The following is a 24,239-nucleotide window of genomic DNA, read 5'->3' as shown; positions in this document are numbered from 1 at the left end:
TATCTGGTGTATGTCTGGCCACTAAAAAAATGGACTTGGATTATTTAATTGGGTGACAAAGGCTTAGATAATCCACATCATGGACTCTGAGATGGCTTATATTTGGGGAGATTTTCTTTTACACATTTATGTGTAAAAACTATGTTTTCAGACTAATTTTTAACTTGACAGGTATTTATTGAGCTGTTAGTATGAGGTGTTGAGACTAAGTTGAAAGAAAACCTAACCCCTACTCACCCACAAACTTAAGAGTTGAGTTGGAATAGTTACCTGTGAGAGGCTGTGGACAGTAAACTATGTAGAAGTTTACCAGAGGAGATCCTGTGAACTGGGTTTTGGCCCAGGAAGTCTTAGAAAGTCACAAGTTTGGCCTTGAAAGAATTTAGAGTAAGAAAGGAATCAAGTTGGCCTTTTTTAAGTAGTATACTATTGTTATATTTATTTAGAGAGAGTGAGTGAGCCAGCGGAGGGGCAGAGGGAGACGGAGAGAATCCTAAACAGGCTCCATGCCCAGCGCGGAACCCGGCATGGGGCTCGATCTCACAACCCTGAGATTATGACCTGAGCTGAAATCGAGAGTCGGATGCTTATCTGACTGAGCCACCCAGGTGCCCCAGAAAGGGGTCAAGTTTTAAATGAGAGGGGATAGATGCTTACCATAGGCTCCCTGTTGCTAGTCTTTCTAAAAGGCCAAGTGCCTGCACTAACCTTCCTAAAATGCTCATTTACTCATGTTGGTTCACAGTGCCCACTGCATTCAGTCCATACTCCATAACCTGGCATCCAGGGTCCTCTGCAGTGTGGCCTCAACCCACCTTGAAAGTCTTTCCTTAGTGTGCCCCAAAACAAACCAGCAAGACTGGTGTGTCTGCACAGAGTAATGCCAGAGACCCTGCACTCTCCACCGTTGTGCCTTTGGTCCGTTTTCTCATGTACGTTACTGTCCCCTACATTCTCTGCCTATCCAAACGCCACACATCCCAGCATCCCGCACAGGGCAGCCTCCGAGGTGAAATTTCTGAAACAGACTTGAACTGTGAGGAAGGAAACAAACAGATGCAAGAGACATTTACACGAAAACCCGAGGACTTGGTGGTTGATGGAGCATTAGGGGGAAATTGGGAAATCGCCCTTGTTCCCTTCACTGTCATACCTCTTAAAAAAAAAAAAATCATCACTAGTTGCTATTGCTTTTGTAATGCAGGGCACTGCTTCTGCTCCATCAGAACTGATGGTATCCAAGTTGCCAATGGCTTAGCTAATGAAGCCACTGGACACATTTTTTTCGGCTTTAATTTTTTATTGATGTGATCACTCTTCCTTGCACCTCTGTTCTTTGGTTTTGGAAGCACCATTTTCTTTTCTTTTTTTTTTTAAATTTTTTTTTTTTTTTTTTTTTATTTGACAGAGAGAGCACAAGCAGAGGGAGAGAGAGGGAGAAGCAGGCTCGCTGCTGAGCAAGGAGCCCGATGTGGGACTCGATCCCAGGACCCTGGGATCATGACCCAGGCTGAAGGCAGCCGCTTAACCGACTGAGCCCCCCAGGCGCCCCTGGAAGCACCGTTTTCTTCTGGTCTTCCTCTTGCCTTCTCCGGGCCTTCCCCACTCCTGTTTCTCCATCTGTTTTTAAACAATTTTTCCCCAAGACCGTTCTTAACCTTTTTTTCACTCCTGTGGGTGATCCTATCCCCTTCTAGGACTTCTCTTAACCGCTATCTGCTGCTCTTGCCGCCATCTGGGTCCTGAATACTAGATGTTCATGGTTGTGCTTTGGAGCTCCTTGTTTTCTGTCAGGCCCACACCTCCCTACCTTCCAGTGACTGCCTTGGTTAATTTAATTTTTTAATTTTAATTTTTTTTTAAGATTTTATTTGTTTATTTGACAGAGAGAGACACAGCGAGAGAGGGAACACAAGCAGGGGGAGTGGGAGAGGGAGAAGCAGGCTCCCCGCGGAGCAGGGAGCCCGACGCGGGGCTCCATCGCAGGACCCTGGGGTCATGACCTGAGCCGAAGGCAGACGCTCAACGACTGAGCCACCCAGGCGCCCCCTGCTAGAAAACTTGGAGTTGTACTCTACTATTCTCCTTCCCTCCGTATTCAGTCAGCCACCAAATCTGTCAGTTTCTCTTCAGAAAGGCCTGATTCTGTTGCCTATGATTGCCATTTCCTCATTTTAGACCCATTCTAGTTTTCTTGGATTGTTGACACATCCCTGTGCTATTGGTCATGTCCCCTACTCTAGGCTGTCCTCCACTGTGCTGCCAGAATGAATTTCCCTGGGAACAAATTTGATCATGTCAGTCTCTGTCCAAAGCCCTGGGTGTGGTATACATGCCTCTTCATATCTGGCTCTACTCTATTTTTCTTTTCTTCTTTCTTTCTTTCTTTTTTTTTGAGAGCACTAGAAAGCGCAAGCAGAGACAGGGGCAGAGGGAGAGAGAGAGTCCCAAGCAGACTCCATGCTCAGCGAAGAGCCCGATGTGGAGCTCAGTCTCAGGACCCCAAGATCCAAAATCAAGAGTCGGATGCTTGACTAATTTAACCACCCATGTGCCCCGTCTGGCTGTACTCTATTTTTCTGCTATATCTCCTGCTTCCTGCCCACATGGGGCATACATTTCACTCACATGGAGTTTTTGTTTTTGTTTTTCGTTTTCTATTCCTTGAACTTAGTGTTCCCTTCTATGTTGCTGAGCCTTAGCAGATGTGATTACTTTTGTCTGGAATACTCTTCACCTTGTTGATCCTGATCATAGTTCAAGATCCAGCTCAACGTCATTCTTTGAGGCTTCCATCTCCAGCTCACCTAGGTAGGGGTTGTCCTTCCTAATTGTGCTTTGAAGCACCATTATAATCCCTCTACCGGTATCTTGCACATAGTAGATGGTATGTACGTTTCCTGATTGGTTAAATCAAACAGGGAGTGTATTTGTTTCCTAGGGCTTCTGTAACGAATTACCACAACTTCATGGCTTAATACAGCAGAACTGTATTCTCTCAGTTTTGGAAGCTAGAAGTCCATGAGGGCTGTGCTACCTCTGAAACCTGTAGGGAAGAATCCCTCCTTGGCTGTTCCCAGCTTCTGATGGTCCCCGGCAAATCTTGGTGCTCCTTGGCTTAAGGCTGCATCACTTAGTCGGTGTCTCCGTTGTCACATGGCCTTCTTTCCTGTGTGTTTCCATGTCTGAATCTTCCTCTCCTTTCTCTTATATAGATGGCAGTCATTGGATTTAGGACCCACCCTAATCCATTATGACCTCATCTTAACTCTGCAAAGACTTGGCTTCCAAACAAGGTCATATTCTGAGGTACCAGTTGGACATGAATTAGTGGGGGTGGGGCAGGGAAATGACACCATTGGACCCAGTACAATAAGAATTGCTCATTTCTTCTACTGTTAGAAGTAAATATACTTGGGGTCCCATGGCTTTGTAGTTAAACAAACTTGAAGAACTGCATAGATTTTTACCCCTTCCCTTTAAATTAGAAGCAGATCAGCGAAGAAACTTTTTTTTTAAACCTTTGACCACAGGGACACATTTGATTTGCTTATTTCAGGGGGCAGCTGCTCTCTTCTTGGGCTTCTCAAGCTCTGTCTCAGACCAGCCACTGTCTGCTGAGGTATTCCAGAGGGTCCGGCTCTCCACCAAGTTTGAATCCACGTTTTTGATATTTTTTCTGTAAGTGGCTCTGACCTATGAGGAGATATACCTCTCTGAATTCTATTTGAGCCTCAGTCCTGAAGACTTTTTATAAATGGTCTATTTGGGACCCTCAGTGACTTACAGATTCTTCTCTTGATTGCTGGGAGATAATCAGGAGCATTTTGAAGCACCGAATGTGCGCAGGGTTCTTTACATAGCACTGGGCTTGGAGACAAAGAAATGGAAGACATCTTTTAATCTAGAGATGCTTTCAGCATAAATTGAAGGGAACACACACACAACTAAAAATACTTCTGAGGAGAGGCCCAAAGACAATGTGGCTAAATGCCATGAAGGAGACAGGAAGTGAATGCTTTAGAGATTTAAAGGAGAGCTCACTTCCAGCTGGGATTAGAGTAGGGTTAGGTTTCAGGAAGGAGGCTGCCTTGAACTGGGTCTGGAAGATTGAATAGGATTTTGATAGGTGGAAGAGAAGTACAGGTGTGCGGATATACACGTTCAGGAAACTGTTCACATTGACTGTGGAGAAGATGTGACAGGAGATGAGATGGTGAGGCAGAGTAGAGTAAGACTGTGCGAAAGGAATGCCAGGCAAAGGGCTTAGCTTTCGTTTGGCAGATATTGAAGTATGTTATGTTAGCTTTTCTTAATAGGCAGCCAGCCGGTGAGCGTTGTATATCAAGGGAGAGAATCTGATTTGTTGAGTGTGGTATGGGAGGTGAGGTGATTAGGATCTGACTTTAGGACGTTACTAGTGATAACAGGAAGGTAGGGACAAAATCCAAGAAATGTGTTGTAGGTGGAAGCAATAGTACTTATTTACTGAGTGGATGTGGGGGCAGAGAAAGGACTCACTGCTCGTTGTCACCCCTTCCCTTTTTATTCTGAAAAATGCTAAAGCTACCGGAGAGTTGCAAGAACAGTATAACAAATACTCATACGCCAGGAAGAGGAGACATACTGATCTGAAGAGACTGGTGTGAGAGCCACTTAGAAATGTCTTTTTAGATTACTGAAGATGCTGTAGTCTGTTATAAATATCCCCCATTTCAGGAGATGGGGACACAATCCCTCCAGCCTCTCAACCCAGAGAGAAAGCTTTATTCTCTCATATTCATACCCATCAATCAGTAATCTTGTCCACACGACCATCAGCATTTCTTTTCCAGAATCCCAGTACTTACCACCTCTGCTACCATCTTGGTCCAGGGGGCCATCATCCCTCACCTGGGTTATGGCAGTAGCCTCCTGGCTGGTTGTCCTGCCTCTGGCATGGCTTCCCTATTGTCTCTTCCCAACATAGCCGGCAGGTTAAAATGTCAGGTTTTGTCTTCCTCTGGTCACAAGCCTCCCATGGCTTCCTATCTCACTCAGTAAAAGCATACCTCTTACAGTAGCCTATTGGGCCCTGTGTTCTCTGATTACCTTTTTATGTCTCTGACCTCATTTCTTACTACTCTTCCCCTCGCTCGTTGCATTCCAGTCATACTTGCCTCTTTGAACACCCAGGGCCTTTGCACTTGCTAATTCTTCTATGTGTAATGCTCTTTCCCAGGAACCTTATCTCCTTTAAGTCTTTGCTTCAGTGTCATTTTCTTAGTCCTTCTTTGACCATGGGGTGTAAAATTGCAACCCTTCTGCCCTCTCCCTCCCTCTGACACTCTACACCTCCTTCCTTGCTTTTGTCTCTATACCACTGTGTCATCTGCTAGAATGTAATTTACGAGGTTTCTTGTCCAGCTCCCTTACTATAATGGAAGATCTTAGAGGGCAGAGTCTTTGCCTGTTTACCCCCTGATGTATCTCAGCACCTGGAACTGTTCCTGGCATGTTGCTGGTGCTCAGTAAGATAAATGTGAATGAGTCAAGTGTCACAGGGCTGGTAAGGGGAAGGATTCAAGAGTTATGGGAGAAGGATCACCTTCAGCTTAATGGAGAAAGTGATATTGAACAGGGCCTGAGAGCTGTAGGATTTACATTCTTGAAGATGTCGGGCAGGCTGTCAGTTCTCTGTCCGTGGGCCACGTAAAAGGCGCATCCTCTAGAACATTTAAGCCTTCAGAAGTTGGGAGAGAACAAATAGTGTGGTCCAACAGAAAGGAGAAGAGGCTTCGTGTAAGGAAGGAGATGGGAATGAGGCTGGGAAGACAGGGGCCAGGTCAGAAAGATGTAGAAGAAACCCTCATTTTAATATTTGCCCAAGCCAACCACAGAAAGCACGTCTCCTGCTTCATAAAGTATTCCAAATCCAAGTCCAAATGGAGGCATTCCCAGGCTATGGATCTTTCAATTTTTTTAAAAGATTTTATTTTATTTATTTTAGAGAGAGAGAGCAGGGAGAGGGGCAGAGGGAGAGAGAGAATAGCAGACTCCAAGCTGAGTGTAGAACCCGATGGAGGGCTCGATCTCATGACCCCGAGATCATGACCTGAGCCCAAACCAAGAGTTGGAAGCTTAAATGACTGTGCCACTCAGGCTCCCCTGCTCTTTTACTTTCTGAAGGGCTTCTAAGTTTAGGTGCCCCCAGGTTTGGGGGACAGATGTGGCAGATTTAGAAAGCTCTTGAGTTGTGCTGTCCACTAGGGTAGCACCAGCTACATGCATTAATTAAATTGAAATTAATTAAAATCAAATACAATTAAAAGTTCAGCTGCTCAGTTGCACTGGCCACATTTCCAGTGCTCAGTAGCCACGTGTGGCCATTGGCTGCTCTATGGACAGTGCAGATGTGGACCAGCTGTATAACCACAGAAAGTTCTGTCGGACTGTGCATCGTGAGTGACTCGAATTTATAGTACCAGTTCATTATGGTATCTTGCTAAAAAGAATTGGCTGCCTAGCTAATATTTAGACTCGATTGATGCCTTTATCTCTTTTTTTTGGGTACCTAACTTTTTAGACCTAGTTGGTGTTCTCCAACTGTTTGCAATTTGTGTGACATATAAGAGAAACAGTTAAACACATGTACAAGCGGATGTAAAACATTAAGCCAGTAATCCCTCACACCTGTTAGAATGGTTGTCGCCTAAAAGACAAGAAGTAACACGTGTTGGCGAGGATGTAAACTGGTGAACTACCAATAGAACTACGTAAGATCTGTCAATTCCACTTGTGAGTATTTATCTGAAGGAAATGAAAGCACTGTCTCAAAAGATACCTGCACCCCTGTGTTCATTGCAGCATTATGTACAGTAGCCAAGACGTGGAAACAGCCTAAGTGTCCATCGATGGATGAGTGGATAAAGCAGATGTGGTGTACATACAAATATACGTGAATATGCGCAGTGGAATGTTGTACAGCTGTAAAAAGAAGGAAATCCTGCCATTTTTGACAACATGGATGGACCTTGAGGGCATTACACTAAGTGAAATAAATCAGACAAAGACAAATACTGTGTGATCTCACTTATATGTGGAATTAAAAAAAAAAAAAAAGCAACTCAGGCACAGAAAACAGACTGGTGGTTGCCAGACATGGGGGGATGGGAGTGGGGGAATCGGGTGAAGGGGGTCAAAATGTAGAAACTTCCAGTTATAAATAATGTACAACCTGGCAATTATAGCTGATAATGCCGTATTGTGTGTTAGAAAGTTACTAAGAGAGAAGATCTTAAAAATTCTTATCACAAGGAAAAAATTGTTAAAAACACAATATCTAACGATGGACTCTGAAAAACAAACTGAGGGTTCTAGAGGGGAGGGGGGTGGGGGGATGGGTTAGCCTGGTGTTGGGTATTAAAGAGGGCACGTTCTGCGTGGAGCACTGAGTGTTATGCACAAACAATGAATCATGGAACACTACATCAAAAACTAATGATGTGATGTATGGTGATTAACCTAACAATAAAAAATTTAAAGAAGAAAAAAAAAGACAATATCTAAACTGAACACACAGAGGATGAGGGCATAGTTAGAGGTGGAGAACAGGTGTAAATATGGTTCTGTGATAAGATATCACAGACGGTTATTAAATTCCTTAAAGAAAATGACCATTGACAAATAAAATCAGGGCTGTTTATTGTGTTAGGCTTTCACTGCTGCTGGAAATGCTGCATTGGCTATTTCTCAGCAGCTCCTCCTTTCATAAAGATCCCTCTTAGCAGTGGGCCTACTTTCTCTAATAATATTGCAAAACAACCTCTCTAGCGTTAGTAAGCCGTATTTCAGTTAAGAGGAGAGATGTATTAAACAGGAGATGTTTTTCTAGTCTTCCTTGAACGCAGGGTACAGGATTTGTTTTTGTATATTCTCTTAGAGTCGAAATCGACTTGGGAATATTTCTCTGTACCCTGTGCTTCATATTATAAATAACTTTTCCTCCTCCCCCCTCTTCCTTTATCAGATCTTCCCCACTTGCAGTATTTCTAAAAGATGCATATGAGGTCTGAGTGTGTCTGTGTTCACGAGTGAGCATGTGAACATCTGAGTGTGGAGAGAGATACTCTGGTGAGGAAGGTGTTGGTCTCTGATTACACGAAGGGAATCTTCTCTGTTACCTCAGGGATGATCATGTGGCCAGGGTGCTATGTGGGCAGAACCTCTGGGGTGAGGTTCTCCTCTTTATTCGGTCCCTGCCCCTCCCCACATGTAGCCCCCAGCATCTCCCTTCTAAAGTTCTGAGATGACTCCACTTCCCTCAAACTCTGCTTCCCTTTTCTGCTAATCCCAGTATGTCTGTCTGGTTAGCTACTTCATATATAAACCTGAATTTTAGTTTCCCCACCGCTTTCTCCAAATCTGTTCAACGTGTATCCATCTTTTCCCTATATTGCAAGGCCATTTTTCATACTTTTTTGAACCAAATACTTCTGGGATACTCTGATCATCCTGTTCCCCACCAGGAGGTTTTCTTGTTACATTTTACCTTTTTTATATTTTCTGTCAGATGGTGAGACCTGGACTGAGGATCAATTAATTATAAAGCAGAAAATTCTTGAAGTAGGGCTGCGACTACACGAAGGAGATGAATGTGAACAAAACAAAAGGGGCTCTGTGAATATGGACAAAACTTTCGTAACATCACAAACTATCCAACAGCCACAAATTCTTAATTGAAGAGAAATCCCAAATGTGTAATATTTGTGGAAAATTACTCAGGTGGAACTCATACCTTATTCAGCATGAAAGGATCCATACACAAGAGAAACCTTATGAGTGTCATGAATGTGGAAAAGCTTTTGGCCATAGTCCGAACCTTATTCAGCATCAAAGAATACATACTGAAGAGAAACGCTATGAATGTAGTGACTGTGGAAAAACCTTCCAGCATCAGATAATTCATACAGGAGAGCTGCCTTATATGTGCAATGAATGTGGGAAAGCTTTTGGTCGGAGCTCAAGTCTTGTTTGACACCAGAGAATCCACATGAGGGAGAAACTCTATGCATGTAGCGAGTGTGGGAAGGCCTTTACCAGAGCTCAAATCTAATAGAACACCAGCGAGTTCACACCAAAGAGAGACCATATGAGGGCAGTGACTGTGGGAAAACTTAACAGTCGTTAAGTCGCACCTCATTGAACACCAGAGAGTCCACACAGGGGAGACTCCTTATGATTGCAGTGAGTGTGGGAAATCTTTTAGTAGGAGTTCACTTCTTATTAAACACCACAGGATTCACACTGGAGAGAGACCCTATGAATGTTGTGAATGTGGGAAGGCCTTCAGTCGGAACTCTCACCTTATTCAGCACCAGAAAACTCACAGTGGAGTAAAAGCTGCTGAACACAAAGAATGTGGGAAAACCTTCAAGTACAGTTCATACCTTTCCAATCATCTGGGAATCCACACCAAAGAGAAACTGAATGAAATGAAGGTGGTAGAGCCTTTGGTCAGAATTCAGCTCTGATTGAATGTCAGAGAGCTTGCAAATGGGGAGAAGCCCTTTGGGTTTTGTGAGGGTGGACGGCCTTCAGTGCTGGTCCAACTCTTATTAAAACCTGAAAATCCATATAGTAGACAAATCTCATGGGTGTGTTCAATGCACAAAAACCTTTAGATGAGAGTTTCAGCATCAGCAGATTCACTTCGGAGGAGAGTGTGTCAGAGAGGGGCGTGAAAGGGACATAATGCAGCATGACCAAGGTGATGGCTAAGCGGAACCTTCAGTTAGCACTATTGCTTATTTGATGTTGAAGATCTGCATCAGAGGGAGATTCTGTGGTTTGCTTTCCAAATCTTCATAGTTGTCCTCTGAAAATGGAATGAGTTAGGTCCATCCCAGGGAAGAAAGAATCAGGGAATTCTGGATTCAGACTTCTAGGTCAAGAGAGCAGCAGGGTGACCTTTGAACCCAGTAACTCTCCTATCTCATCTATTCAACTTGTTGTAACTATTAATGGAAGTGGCTCTTGGGTCTTAGACCAGCATTTCGCCCCTCGGTGTTCTGCAGACTATTGAATCTCTTTTTGTTTTATATGACATAAATGAACTTAATAAATGGGCAGATTTTCTAGACCAGACAATTTCTCAGTATGACATGTTACGGGCTTTGTTATGTGTCAACTAGGCTGAACTACATTTGCCATAATTCCCTTTCCTGTATTTTTTGGTTCTTGTGGGCTAGAGGGAGATCCTTAGACCAGGAAGGTGGAAGAAAAGCAGCAGTCACTATATTTTGTGGCTCATTCATGTTGTTGCTAATCAGCTGACTCAGCTCACTAGGGAGACACAGCAGCTGGGCCTGCAACTGGTCTACCTTCCCCTGGATCCTCTGCCTTTGCTGGGCTGTGTGTGTGTGTGTGTGTGTGTGTGTGTGTGTGTGTGTGTGTGTGTCTCCTCGTAGTTTTACTTCTCTGATTGAATCCTAGTCAAATGCATGCTTACTGTTCTTGTAACAAGTATGCAGTTATTTTAAGTTTAGATAGAAGTGGTTAATTTCTGGCTGTTTTTGAAAAAAAAAAAACTCAGTAATTTTTAAGATTTCCTTTGAGAAAAAGCCACGGTTCAAACTCCTTTATAAGAAAAATTATATCATAACCCGAGGCAGAGCTTCATTACTGTGTATTATCGAGGAAAATGTTGAATAGCAAAGCAGTTGAATAGTGTGCTACATAATGGATAAAACTTTTTAAAAGATTTTTTATTTTTAAGAAATCTCTACACCCAGTGTGGGGTTCAAACTCACGACTCCAAGATCAAGAGTTAACACGCCCCACCAGCTAGCTGAGCCAGATAGGCACCCCCATAAAATTAAAAAAAAAAGAAAAACATCAAACTTTTGAGTACCCATTTACTATGAATATTTTAATCATTAAAAGACATTCCAAATGTACCTCTACTGGGTAGTATATTGTTAGATCAGGTATCTGAGAGAAATTCCTACTTTGTTGTAAATGCTTTTTTTTTGCCTTTTTTTTTTTTTTTTTAAAACGCAGGGGTCAAACTCATGACCCTGAGATCAAGACCTGAGCTGAGATCAAGAGTCGGACGCTTAACTGACTGAGCCACCCAGGCTCCCCAAGTAAAGGGTTATTTTTGTTTACAAAAAAATCAGGTTATTTTTCCTCCAGTTAGTTTGGATTAATGATTATCTAAAATATCAGTGAAAATTATACTTACAATGTGGACTCTTAAAATTGAAAATTGCCTGTCCCGTAGCCCCCAAGCCTGGTCTGGTACTGTGCACACAGTGGGTATTGAGTGGATGGCTCTGGAATGAATCTGTTTACCAGACACCAAAATCTTCTTGTCTCAGATCTCCTGTCTGCACTCCTCTACTTTTCTTCCTCTGTAATCGATAGGTGATTATCAGCACTGAGGGTCACCTTGCTCTAAGGACCGCCTTGCCTTCTGGATGTCCCGAGTATGGACTCGCACTATGTGAGGTCAGGTCTGAGCTCTGAGCCAGTGTGCCTGCTTACTCCACTCGACACACAACCCTCCTTGAGTCCTTCCCCACTCCCTTCACCACAGAAAGGGCCCTTTCCTTCTGTGGAGTCTTGAGAGGCTTCAGGGATGAGGCAGGCTTGATGAGTTGGGGTTGAAGGCTAGGCGGGATTCTGACTGGCAGAGAATAGCAGGGGTCACGTGCCGGGCTCCAAAGGCAGAGGTGTCTGTGGAGACCAGGAAAGGGGAGAAAAGAGTTTGTCTAGCAGCATCAAAGGCACCAAAGTTGGTGTGTGTGGGAGTTGGGGAGATGCCTGGCTGGCTCAGTCAGTAGAGCATGTGACTCTTGATCTCGGGGTTGTAAGTTCAAGCCCCGTGTTGGGTATAGAGATTAAGTAAAGAAATAAAATGTTTAAAAAAAAAAAACAACCCACTAAAGTGGGGTTCTGGTTCTTTGGGTGCAAGTATTACAAGTGGCCAATTGACCAAGCCCTTAGACCTCAGGTAAACACAAGGGCAACCACTCAGCCCAGCTGTTGGCCAGGACTTTCTCAGTCTTAGTACTGAAAGTCCCATGTCAGGAAATACTCAGTCCTGTGTAAACCAGGATGGCTGGTCACCTGACCCCATAGTAACCCCACCTCCCTGCCCCCTCATGGCTCCTAGCTGCAACAGGACCCAGTAGTGCAGGAATTCGTAACTTAGGTTGCATACTGGAATCACCTGGGGAACTTTCAAAGTACTGATGCCTCCGTTCCAATCTCACAGATTTTATGGTGTGGAGTCTGGCCTGGATATTGGGATTTTGCAAGTTCCCAGGTAATTCTAATGTGCACCCAAGGTTGAGAACCTATACAATATACAGGTGCTGAGAAAAAGACACAAAAAGACCGCATAGGATCTGTGGCATAGTCACTAAGGGCTAGCAAGGGGAAGGCGCTGGGAGTATGGAGTGCTCCTATGTGAAAGTGGAGAGAGGGTGTCCCAGGTGGAAGGAGCTGTGGGAGGGGGCCAGCTATTGGATTCCCTGCGGGCAGTAAGCTCGGTCTGGGGGTGGGGGGGGTGGGCAGGCACCTGCTCACTTCCCAGTTCGTTACCTGGTAAAACTGCAGTTTGGGCGATTTGGATTTTCCCTTTGAAGCTCTGGCCCAAGGAAGCACAGAGCGTAGGGGAAGTCAGAGCCCCAGCTCATGGGGACTCCACCCCATTTTCCAGCAGGCAGTTACTCTTCCCTTGCCTGAACTCTACCCTGGACCTGGGAAAATATGAAAATGCTTCCAGAGGAGGCTATAACCTAAACCTGTGCACACATTCTAAAATTTGCAGTCCTAGTGGGGGCGGGCCTGGTAGTCCCTGGCCATGCTGTGTACACAGCCTTGGGACCCCTGAGTGAGAGGCATTTCCTGTGCTCTGCTTAAAGAGGTAGGAGTCTTGTGCAAAGGGAAGATAGGAGGAGGAAGAGAAGTTTGGGCCTTGGGACCCAAACGTGACTGCTTTAATCTCACCTCTCATAGGATGAAATTACAAGACCCTTCACGTCCCAGCTCTGCCCATTGATTTCTTAGGTCCTCTTGGGGCTACTCCTTCCAGTCATTTTAAAATTCATTGTGTCCTTGAACAAAGTATTTTTCAAATGTAGGTCAAAGCAGCTAGTGGGTCATGAGATTAATTTATCATAGAGGCACCTGGGTGGCTCAGTCGTTAAGCGTCTGCCTTCGGCTCAGGTCATGATCCCGGGGTCCTGGGATCAAGCCCCATATCGGGCGCCCTGCTCGGCGGGAAGCCTGCTTCTCCTTCTCCTCCTCCGCCTGCTTGTGTTCCTGCTCTGGCTATCTCTCTGTGTTAAATAAATAAAATCTTTGAAAAAAATAAAGATTAATTTATCTTTTTGAGTGAGTTGGAACCAGCACTGAGGGTAAAAGAAAAAAGTAGGCAGGACCAGAGTGGGATAGAAATTATTTATGTGCATTGCACATAGCAAAGGTAAGTGAGACTTTTCCGTGTGCATGTGCACACGTGTGTGTCATGTATAGTAGTGCTTGCTGTAGAGCGAGTAAAAACCTTTGCACAATGCAGTCCCCCTTTCGGGGATAAGATTCCGTCTAAATCCTGCCTCCTTGCAGGTCTTCCTTTGAACTGAATTGTCCTCTGCAATCCTTGTAGCATGCTATGCTGCTTTTGTGCATTGATCATCTTAAAAAAAAAAGATTTATTCAGTTACCTGTCTCTGTGCTAGATTGCAAGCTCCATGAGGGCAAGGACTGTATGCAGCAAACACCGTATCTGACATTTGAGAAAGCACTCAGATACTGTGTAGCTGAATGATACACCTGAGTTTAGGGTCCAGCTGTATGTGTGTGTGTGTATATATATATATTTTTTTTTCAAGAGTTTACTTATTTATTTGAGGAGAGAGTGAAAGTGAGAGAACAGGAGTGGGGAGAGAGAAGCAGACTCCCGGCTGAGCAGGGAGGCCGATGTGGGGCTCGATCCCAGGACCCTGAGATCATGACCTGAGCCAAAGGCAGATGCTTAACCATCTGAGCCACCCAGGTGCCCCTATATGTTCTTCAACAATAATTTTATCTGAGAGATTTCAATATACCAAAAAGTTGAAAAATAGTATAAATGAACACCCTACATATCCCCTACTCAGATCAATAATTATTATTGTTTTCCCATATCTGCGTTCTATCCGTATACTTGTTTTCTGAATTATTTGAAAGTGAGCTTCTCTAAGAGTAAGGTTGTTTTCCTATATAATTGCAACACTATTAACATACCTAAGAAAAAGAATTTAATTCCCTAATACCGTCTAAAATGCAGTCCATATTCAGACTTTCCCCAGTTGCCCCAAGAATGTTTTATAGCTATTTTATTTTGAATTGGGGGGGAAAAATCAAGGGTCACATTACATTTGGCTTTATGTCCCTTTAGTTTCTTTCTTTTTTTTTTTTTTTGGTCCCTTTAGTTTCTTTTAATCTAGAGTAGTTCCTCTACCTTTTTTTTTTTTTTAATGACCTTGACTTTGGAGGAGTCAAGAACAGTTATCCTTTAGAATTTTCCACAAAACTGATTTGTCTGTTTTCCTGTGGTGGTATTTTTTTCCCCTAGATTTTATTTATTTATCAAAGAGAGAGAGATAGAGGCAGGCAGAGGGAGAAGCAGGCTCCCCGCTCAGCAAGGAGCCCAATGTGGGACTTGATCCCAGGACCCTGGGATCATGACCTGAGCCGAAGGCAGACGCTTAACTGACTGAGCCACCAGGCGTCCCTCTTGTGGTATTTAACTTTTAACTTTCTTCCCAACCCCCTGCATTTCCTCTAAATTGGAACAAGGTTTAGTGGCTTGATTAAGCATTTTTAGCAAGAATACCTCACATGTCATGTCTCCATACTGTATCATCTCAGTAGGCAACTGACGTCAAATTATTCTACCCTAAGTAGTGCTGTTTGTTCACCTGTTAAAGGTAGCGACTGCCAGATCACTCCTACGTAAAGGTGTTTTCCCTTTGCAATTAGTGAATTAGTAATTTTTAGGGATGATAAATTCTAGCACCATGCAAATCTTTTCTTCTACAGGCTAATGTTTTTAGCAACCATCCATGATCTTTTGGGCAAGTTCTTAACCTGAGACTCAGTTTCTTCATCTGCAATATGAGGATGATAATGCCTGTCATTTGGATTTACTGTGTAATGATATCTAAAGTATTAGATAACAGTGCATATGAAAACACTGTCAGGGTCTGCTGTAATTTTCCCTTCTTCTGAGAACACCATCCTTCTTCCTTTAAGAAAGTTCTTATGTTGCTCCAGATAGGTGATCCAAATTGCTGGCTTCTCAATGACCTAATCCTAACCCCTAAACCTAACCCTAAACCCTAACCCACAGCTGACTTAACCTTTTCTGACCAGAGTGGAATGAGCATGTGACCCGAGCTGGGCTTATTAGAATGCTTCCCTGGGAAATCGTGGACCAAGCAGGAGTGAGAATAGGGTGAGGAAAACATTCTTTTTCTCCAAGGCGGCTAAATATAGGGATGTGAGTCTGGAAGCGGACTGTTTCCCCCATCACCTGGAGAATGAAATCCAACCGGGTGGAGGAGATTAAAGTTATCTGCCAGAGATCAAGGCAGAAAGTGTTCCAGGGGCGTCTTCCTGGCCTAGCTCTGGTCCTGCCGCCTCAGCCAGTAGAGGCCCTCCCTGGTGAGCTTCTACAAATTGGGTCCTGAACCTGATGACAAATAGAATCTTGGACAGTACAGGGGCCTGTCACATGCCTCTCCCAGGTGATTGGGTAAATCAGTGGTCCCTCCCACCTCATGCCTTCCTGTTGTTTTTGACTATGTCCAGGGCTAGTGGAAAGGTGGGAGGAAGTGCCAGAGATGGTACTGGCTTTTTAAAATCTTGGAGTTAACAAATGCATTTCCTTGATGAGGGCAGACTCAAAGCAGGGTGGGGTGTGTGTGTGGGGTTAGGGTTAGGGTTAGGTGGGGACTGGTGGCTTATCCAGCTCCAAGTGTGGCCACTCCGGCCCCTACCAGTCTCCCAAAGCTGGAGACCAGCCCTACCTCCACCCAGTGCCCTCTCTTTGAAGATTCTTCCCGCAGTTTAATCCCAGCCCGCGTGGTCAGAGGTGCCGCCAGCCTTCTTAGGGGAGCGCAGAGAAGGGGAGAGGGACAGAGGATGAGGGAGGCCTGAGGGTGATCGGGCCATGCGCAGGACAGGGGCTCAGGAGGCCGCAGGGGTGGGGCCGGGAGGGGGCGCTGTGAGGGTGTTGGAGAAGGGGAGTGACTTGGCAGGCTCCTGAGAAGTCAGGGCGCTTCTTCCAGGCGCTTATCATTAGACCCTTTCAGCCATCCGACCGGAGGGGTTACTATTATTATTCCCGTTTCACAGATGAGAAAACTGACACCCAGGAAGGAGAAGTAACTTACCCAAGATCACCCTGCTGGTAATGGCAGAGCTGGAATTCGAATTCAGTTCCGCCCGGCTCCCGATCGCTTCCACCCCCACCCCCTTCAGCGCACCGTTGAGCAAGGCCCGCCCCGCGAACAGCCCCCGAGGCCAGGTGCCTCTGGGCCAAGGGCCAGGTGAGCGGAGGGCGCGGCCACAGGTTGGGTGAGTCCCTGCCCGCTTCCGCAGGGCCCCGCCGACTCCATGGGCGGACGGCGCATCCTCTCGCTGCGGGCCTCCAGGGCCAACAGAAGCTCAGGGCCATGGGTCCAAGGGGCGGGCGAGGGGTCGCCCCGCCGCATGGGGGCCCTCCTGAAGGGAAGTCCTGCCCAGGAGACCCCAACGGTGCCCAAGGAGGGAGGGGAGGGAGGGGTGGCGTGGCTCCACGGAGAGGGGGGCGTAGAGAGGGCCCCCAACCCCCCACCTCCAGGCCACACAGAACCCTAGGGGGCTGTTGGGACTCACTGCGGGGTGGGGGCGGATCGTCAGATCTGGGTCCATTTTGGGGTCTGGAAAATGTCCCCGTGGTTTTGGGGCCAGAGAAGGGCCGAGGAGGCTTGTCAGCAGGAAGGATCCTCTGACCAAATTGGGGTCAGTTTGCTGCCCAAGTTGCCCCGAATCACTGGTGGGAAAGGAAATGAGCCTCCCTGAGGCCCTGACAGGTACCCCCACCATTCCGACCCAGATATACTTTCTGTTGCCCACCTCTTTCAACCCCCAGTACAGTTCCCTGCTGACCCGGGGGCTGCGCGGGGCCTTGGGAGGGGACAGGGCTGCATTCAGGCTGCTGCAGGGTGGCTCAGGGCCTCTTCCAGAGGGAACCGGGATTGAGGAAGCTCCCCCAGGCCCATGGTGGCTCCCGGGCGTCCAGGCTCCAGGAGGGAGCAACTCTTTTACTTTCCTGGGTCTTTTTAAATAATAATTAAGACAGTGTGATAGTTGCTGACAGTTGTTTTTGTTTTGTTTTGAATGCTTTTTTTTTTTTGTTAAGATTTTATTTATTTGTCAGAGAACGAGCGAGCACAAGCAGGGGGAGCGGCAGGCTGAGGGAGAAGCAGACTCCCTGCTAAGCAGAGGGCCCCATGCAGGACTCGATCCCAGGACCCCAGGATCAGAGGATTAACCGACTGAGCACCCAGGCGTCCCTGTTTTGAATGCTTTTGGCAAAATAAAAAGTTTTGGCAATTCTATCCCTCCCCCCCCAATTCACTCTCCCTCTCTCACACATGCAAATGAGCATATCTAGTAGGAAGAATTCACAGGTTCCACTAAATTCCTGATTTGAGAGTCACCAATCTGAACTCCTGGCCTGAGGCCTGAAGTGAGAGGGAGGGCAACCATGTGGGATTCTGGTCCTTGCCCCAGCGCGGACTGACTATCAGATCCTGGACCAGTGGTGGGTCTTTCTCTCCTGTTCTCCATTTCAGCAGTACAAAGGGATCTGCCGATTCCCTGTTGTATTTTTTTTTTTAAGATTTTATTTATTTATTTGAGAGAGAGAATGAGAGAGAGAGAGAGCACATGAGAGGAGGGAGGGTCAGAGGGAAAAGCAGACTCCCCGCTGAGCAGGGAGCCCGATGCGGGACTCGATCCCGGGACTCCAGGATCATGACCTGAGCCGAAGGCAGTCGCTTAACCAACTGAGCCACCCAGCCTCCCGTTTCCCTGCTGTATTAATATGGCTAGGGTCCTTTGAGTCTGGCCTGGATCAGTGCATCCCCCAAGTTGTATATCCATGGGGCACAGTCATCCAATCCCTGTGCTAAGGGCTGTTCCAAAAGGCTGGCAAGGTCTTCCTCGCTGGAGAGCCGCGGGGTGGTAGGGGGGTGGAGGAGGGAGACAATGACAGACAGGATGTGGTGCGCTGGGTGCACCTGGCCCTGAAGTCACCCAGGCAGGGGGGAGGAAGGCATTGTACCCAGTGACCTGTTTGTGTGTCTTTCTCCCCCATAGTTACCAAGAGCCTGCGAGTTCCTGTCTTTTTTCATCCCTGAATCGCTGCCGCTGGCCTGAGCTGGGCATGGGGCGTCCAGTAAGTGTGGAGGGAATGACGGACAGTGGCTAGTGGCTGGGAGGGCTGCATGTGGTTTACGGGGCCAAGCTGAGCTTTACAGGGAAGGCAGAGAGGGCACCCCCAGGGAAGGAAGGCCCGTGTGGAGGCTGGAGGTGCTTGGAAAGGAGACCTGTGGGCGTCAGGCAGGGAGGGTGGGGGCTTGGGGGCTTCCTGGGAGGAAGGCCGATGAGATGGAGGGGTGGGGAGGGAGAGAGGGGCCAGCGTGAGCTCCAGGCCGGTGTATGGTGACGGATCATGGCTGAAATGGGGGAAGACATGAAGGCCAGTTTTAGACAAGTTGAGGTTGTGGGAGGACAGACAGGGGCACAGACCATCTGCTGACAGTGTCTAGCGAACTTCGTCCCATCTGGAGCATGGGAGTCAGGATGGAGCCATGACCTCTCCTACCAGAGAGTTTTAGAGCTAGGACTGCTCTCGGGGCTGACCGACTCCATCATTTTAGAGCAAAGGAAACAGACCTGGCAGTTGAGGTGACTCATCAGTGTGGCCTGGAGGGTGGAGGGAAGATCTAAGGGGAGCTTTGGACGGAGGGAAGGATTATTCAGGTGGGAAGAAGAGAGGCTAGTGACAGGAAGGAGGTGAGAGCCCATGAGGATGTTTGCAAACCAGTCTGACGGCACTCAGAGAGGAATAGCTGTTCACGTGTTTATAAACAGCGGATTTGGGAGGGGGGTTGCAAGAGTGCACCCACACTCTGCCCTCTGCAAGTCCCACAACCTCAGAGACACTCCCTGCCCCGGCTGCAGTGAGGGGGTCTGCCTCAGGACCGAGAGAGGCCACAGTGCCTGGGCATGAGCACAGATGTTTGCACAGGGTGTGGACCAGAGAGAGCAGCCGACTCACTCTGAGGGCCTTGTCTTCTACACTTCAGACCCTGGCCTAATTACCACCCCTGTGGTCATCCTGAAACCCCAGGGCTATTGGCTGTTAGCTGCCTGTGGAGCACAGTGTGGAGGGTCTTTGTAGGTGGGGTGATTGTTAACAGAATCCAGTGGCGAGAACTTTAGAGTTGGCGGAGGTTTGGGGATGGCCTAGTCCAACCTAAACCTCATTTTATTGAGGCTGAAATTGGGGCTCAGAGAAGGGACCCTACTTGCCCAAGATCCCCCGGTGACTTAGCAGCAGAAAATGTCTTATGCATTTTTTTAGGTCTGCTGAAGAGGTCTGTAAGGTTGTAAAGTTTATCCACGCAGAGAAATCAACATTTCCTGAGGCTCGTGTATGTGCTAACATTTCTGCAGGCGTCATCTCCTCGCCCCTCCCTTTTCCCTTGAACAGGTGATGCTGACTTTAGAGGACAAAGACGTAAAGGGATTCACGTGGGCCGTAGCCCCCGCCTTGACCTCCTTGGGCTACCTGCTCATACTGCTGGTCTCCATCTTTCCCTTCTGGGTGCGGCTTGTAAACGAGGAGTCCCACGAGGTGTTTTTCAGTGGCCTGTTTGAGAACTGCTTCCATATCAAATGCTGGAAGCCTCGACCCTTATCAGGTAAGGAGGGATGGAGGTAGGCACAGGACAGGGGTAGATGGGGCCAGCGTAGGGACTTGGGTGACAGAGGACTGGATGGAGTCAGAGAGGACAGAATTTAATAAGCCCATAAGGGCATTTTCTGAGTCTCTGCTCTGGAGGTTAGAGGAAAATATGTGGCTAGCAAAAGGTTAATAGTATCAAGTTGACCACCAGGGTCAGCAGCAAATGTGTCAGCAACAAAGTTTATTTCTGGGGTAGGAGTGGCTCCACCTAGGATGGAGGGGTGGGGGTCCTGCCCTACTGTGTGAGGCCCCATCACCTCTCAGGGCTGCAGTTAGCTCCCCGACATGGGACCTTTTTGTGTGGGCACAGCTCCCAGCTGGGGAACAACCTTGTTAGTAGAGCGCAGGCTGGATTTCAGCCCCCACTTGTCCCCTCTGCCAAACACCTGTCCAACTCTGGGTGGCAGCTCTGCAGATAAGGTGCTTAGGCCCGAGTACCGCGTTTTCAAGGGAATGCACATGAATATGAGCTCAATGGACTGTGGACGCACCCGAGGCCGTGTTTTACAAGGGACTTGGGAGGGTCAGCAGGATGTCTGTCTTGGAAAAGAGGTGAGCCTCTTTGGGGAAGAGCCTTTAGGGGCTCTCTCCTGGTAATAGAAGAGGAGAAACCTCTTTGGGGAAGATGGGCCACACTGTGTGCGCTCTTTGATCTGGAGTTCCTCAGCCTTGGTGCTACTGACACTTTGGCTGGGTAATCTTTCTTGTGGGGGTTTTCCAGTTCCTTGCAGGACAGTTAACAGCACCCTTACCCTCTATTACCCGATTGATGCCCTCAGTTGCGACAACCAGAATTACCTCTTAGCACTGCCAAATATCCCTGGTGGGGGTGTAAAACTGCCCCCGACTGAGAACCATTGGTTTAACCCAAGAGTAGAATCTAGAACATTTGGGTCTTTAGCAACACCTTTGTCTTTTTGTCCTACGACCAGCTGTCCATCTCTGCATGCTTAGGAGGGTATACAAACTTGTTTTAACATGGGTCTGAGTCACGCCAATAGTAGGGGATCATCAAGACCCTGGCTCTGCTATTTTGGGTGTGTTTCATTACTTCTGTGAACCAGGATAATTAAACAAGCATTCCCCCCAGAGTTCAGAACATCTTAACCTCACAAGTTCTGATTTTCCACCTGCGGCTTTTTTCAGTGTGACGAGTACTGATGCAATTCTTCACGTTTTCACATGCAAATTTTATAATTTTTATTGTTTATTAAAATGACCGTTTGCCCATCTAATTTTTTTCCCCCATACCCTTCCATGTCACAGGGAACAAAATGTTGGGACCAGAGCACTCTTGGAGGCAAAGTGGTGGGGTTGGAGCCATGGTCCCAGGCCGCACTGTGGGACTGAGGGTGCCAAGCTCCGGGGGCCTTCTCTGTGCAGGCTCTGCGGGGCTCTGTCCCCTGTCACGGGTCAGGGTGCCCAGCTGCAGCCCAGCCTCCCTCCCCCACAGTGCACATCATTCTCGGCCGCGTTTTCCTGCTGTCTGCAGTCATCCTGTCTTTCCTCACCACCTTCATCCTGGTGTCCTTTGCATCTCAGCTCTTTCCGAGGACCCGGAAGCGCAATTTGGTGTCAGCCTTCATCAGCTTCCTCACAGGTGTGGAACAGGCAGGCAAGCCTTGTCCTCAGGCAAGCCTCAGCTTTGGGGAGGGTTTGAGAGGGGCACCCAAAGGCAGGGAGATGGTTGGTTTCTGTGATGTCAGGAGAGCGGGAATTTTTAGGGCCCCTCTCTCCTGCTGCCTTCTCTGAGGCAGCCTGCCCTCCAGGATGACAGTCGCTCTTCCCGGGGGTCGCTTGACACCCTGCACTTCCAACTAGCACAGCACTCACTGTGTTGGCTTGGGGCCATTTGTCTGGGGGTCATTTTACCATAACCTCTATCCCAGCAACTGTCATAGAATCTGGCACACAGTGATAATACGGAAGTGAAATATATAATATAAGTGGAATATAAGTGTTTCTTGGACAAATGGTTGGAAGACTCCATCTCTGCCCTTTGGAACCTTTTGACTTTAAAAGGCTGGCCATGGCCCTACCCTGGGAGGCTCCCATCACATGAAGGAGGTGGAACGCTCACAGTGGGAAGATCAGGTTGAGTTGTACCCAAAGCATCACACCCAGGGGGCCCCATCTGGAGTCAGCCAATGGCATGGGCACAGAGGGGACCCGGGAAAGGGATTTCTGGTTTTGGGGCCCCTGGGAGGTGAGGCACATGGGCTTTGAAATGAGCTGGGATGGAGGGAAAGACAGGCATGTGGGGTAGAGGTTACGGGCTCTGAGAGGGCACAGATGTGGGCTGGGGAAAAGAGCCTCCACACAGGAGCCACACTGGTTGTGGGCCACGTGACTCTGTCTGATTAAGGGCAAAGGTGGGAACCATGGGAAGAGAGCAAGAGTGCCTCCCTGTGACCCTGCAGGGGTCTGTGCCTTCCTGGCCTTGTTGCTGCATGCCCTGGAGATCCAGAATCTGAGGATGAAGCCCACCCCCCCTCAGATCTCCGTGCAGTGGCCTTACTACGTCCTTGGCTTTGCCATCGTTCTGTTCATAGTGGCTGGTGAGTGTCCTGGGGCTGGTGCCCTTCTCCCTGTCCTCTGTCTGGATTCAAGAGCCATGGACGCTCTAGAGTGGTGCTGTCCAAAACTGTAGTCACTAGCTACTTGTGGCTATTTAATTAATTAAAGTGAAGTAAATAGAAATTCAGTTCTTCAGCCATGCTAGCCACATTTCAGGTGTTTGGTAACATTATGATGTATCTGGTAGCTGCCATATTTAGTGGTGCCGATATAGAAATTCCCGTCATTGCAGAAAGCTCTACTGAACAGCACTGCTCTAGAGCTCAGCCCTATCTCTCATCCTTGTCCCCCTTGACTTTAGAACCAACCTCCAGGTTTCATATTCTATCTTATTCTGTCCTGACTCCTACAGGTTTCGGTGCCTATCTCTCTCTCTTGGAATCTATGATCTTATTCACCTCACCTTCACCTTACTGTCTTATCTTTATATACCATCACCATCTAAGCCCTCAATACTCTCTAATTCTGTCCTTTTTCCTAATCTTCCTGCTATATATTTTTTAAAAGATTTTATTTATTTATTTGAGAGAGAGAGAATGAGAGAGAGAGAGCACAAGAGGGAAGAGGGTCAGAGGGAGAAGCAGACTCCCCGCCGAGCAGGGAGCCCGATGCGGGACCCGATCCCGGGACTCCAGGATGATCATGACCTGAGCCGCAGGCAGTCGCCCAACCAACTGAGCCACCCAGGCGCCCCATCTTCCTGCTATATTAACCTGACCCATAACATAATCTATTTTAACCTGATTTTATTATACACTGAATATATAAAAATATTTATAATATATGAGCTAGGTAATTAAAAGTAAACTGTCTGCCCATTTCCACCATTTAGTTTAAGAACTAGCCATATTTTCATGGAATCCACTGTTTGTAAGTTACATTCTTATTTATGTATCACCGAGAAAGAAAAAAGGATGCCAAGAATAATTAATTATAAGGTGTTCTAGCTCGTAAGGCACATCCTCATTTCAGAAACGTGAAAGGAATGGGCTTGTCAACATTGATGAAATATGGTAGAATATTAAGTATCTTTGAAGTCTTTCCCCCCTCAACCCTGTGGCTCTTCCTGATCTCATTCTCTTGTCTCCCCTCAGGAACCGATTATTCTGAAGTTTGTGATAATCATATTTACTATATGTGTATTTATCCTTAAACAACTTATTACTTTGTTTTACTTGTTTTAAAACTTTGTATGATCATTCTGTGTTTATACAACAGTATAACCTCCATGTTAATACAAGGAACTCTAGGATTCATTCATTTTTTTAATTGTTTTATCGTTATGTTAATCACCATACATTACATCAGGGTTCATTCATTTTTACCATCTTAAGTATTTAATTGTACAACTAAGCTTGTTTGTAGAAGGAGCATGGTATTTCTCTGTGGGAGAATTTTAAGCTCATGATTCAGTTTCTTTTAATGACTATAGGACTATTGAGGTATTTGATTTCTCCTTGAGTTAGTTTTGGTAATTTATATATATTTCTATAAGTTTATATATTTTGCTAAATTTTGAAATTGATTGACATAAAGCTACTCGAAATGTTTTCTTTTTTAACTTTATTTTGTGGTGCATCTGTAGTTACGTGCTTCATTTTTCATACTT

At 46.7% G+C, this 24,239-nt stretch overlaps 1 protein-coding gene across 5 annotated transcripts in view; it reads left to right on the top strand.

Annotated features, from left to right (window-relative positions):
• The window catches only part of TMEM225B (transmembrane protein 225B), a 32,555-nt gene that overhangs the window by 1,982 nt on the left and 6,334 nt on the right, over positions 1–24,239 (top strand). Inside the window, exons 1-7 of one of the 5 annotated variants that reach the window (XM_073886336.1) lie at positions 15,465–15,487; positions 16,390–16,611; positions 18,400–18,478; positions 19,799–20,009; positions 21,507–21,653; positions 22,076–22,147; positions 22,474–22,611. In XM_073886336.1, coding sequence (XP_073742437.1) covers positions 16,448–16,611; positions 18,400–18,478; positions 19,799–20,009; positions 21,507–21,653; positions 22,076–22,147; positions 22,474–22,611 — 811 coding nt within the window. In that variant the 5' untranslated portion in view covers positions 15,465–15,487; positions 16,390–16,447. Of the gene's footprint in view, positions 1–15,464; positions 15,488–16,389; positions 16,612–18,399; positions 18,479–19,798; positions 20,010–21,506; positions 21,686–22,075; positions 22,148–22,473; positions 22,612–24,239 lie in introns of those variants that run through there. The other 4 variants (XM_073886335.1, XM_025863745.2, XM_073886337.1 and 1 more) reach the window with 4 other exon arrangements.

This window comes from Callorhinus ursinus, unplaced genomic scaffold, assembly GCF_003265705.2.
Source record: "Callorhinus ursinus isolate GAN/ISIS: 27379988/994484 unplaced genomic scaffold, GSC_fseal_2.0 scaffold70, whole genome shotgun sequence".
In the NCBI taxonomy this organism is placed as follows: Eukaryota; Metazoa; Chordata; class Mammalia; order Carnivora; family Otariidae; genus Callorhinus; species Callorhinus ursinus.
The sequence above is the reverse complement of the archived record's forward strand: the minus strand, read 5'-3'. Positions and strand labels throughout refer to the sequence as shown.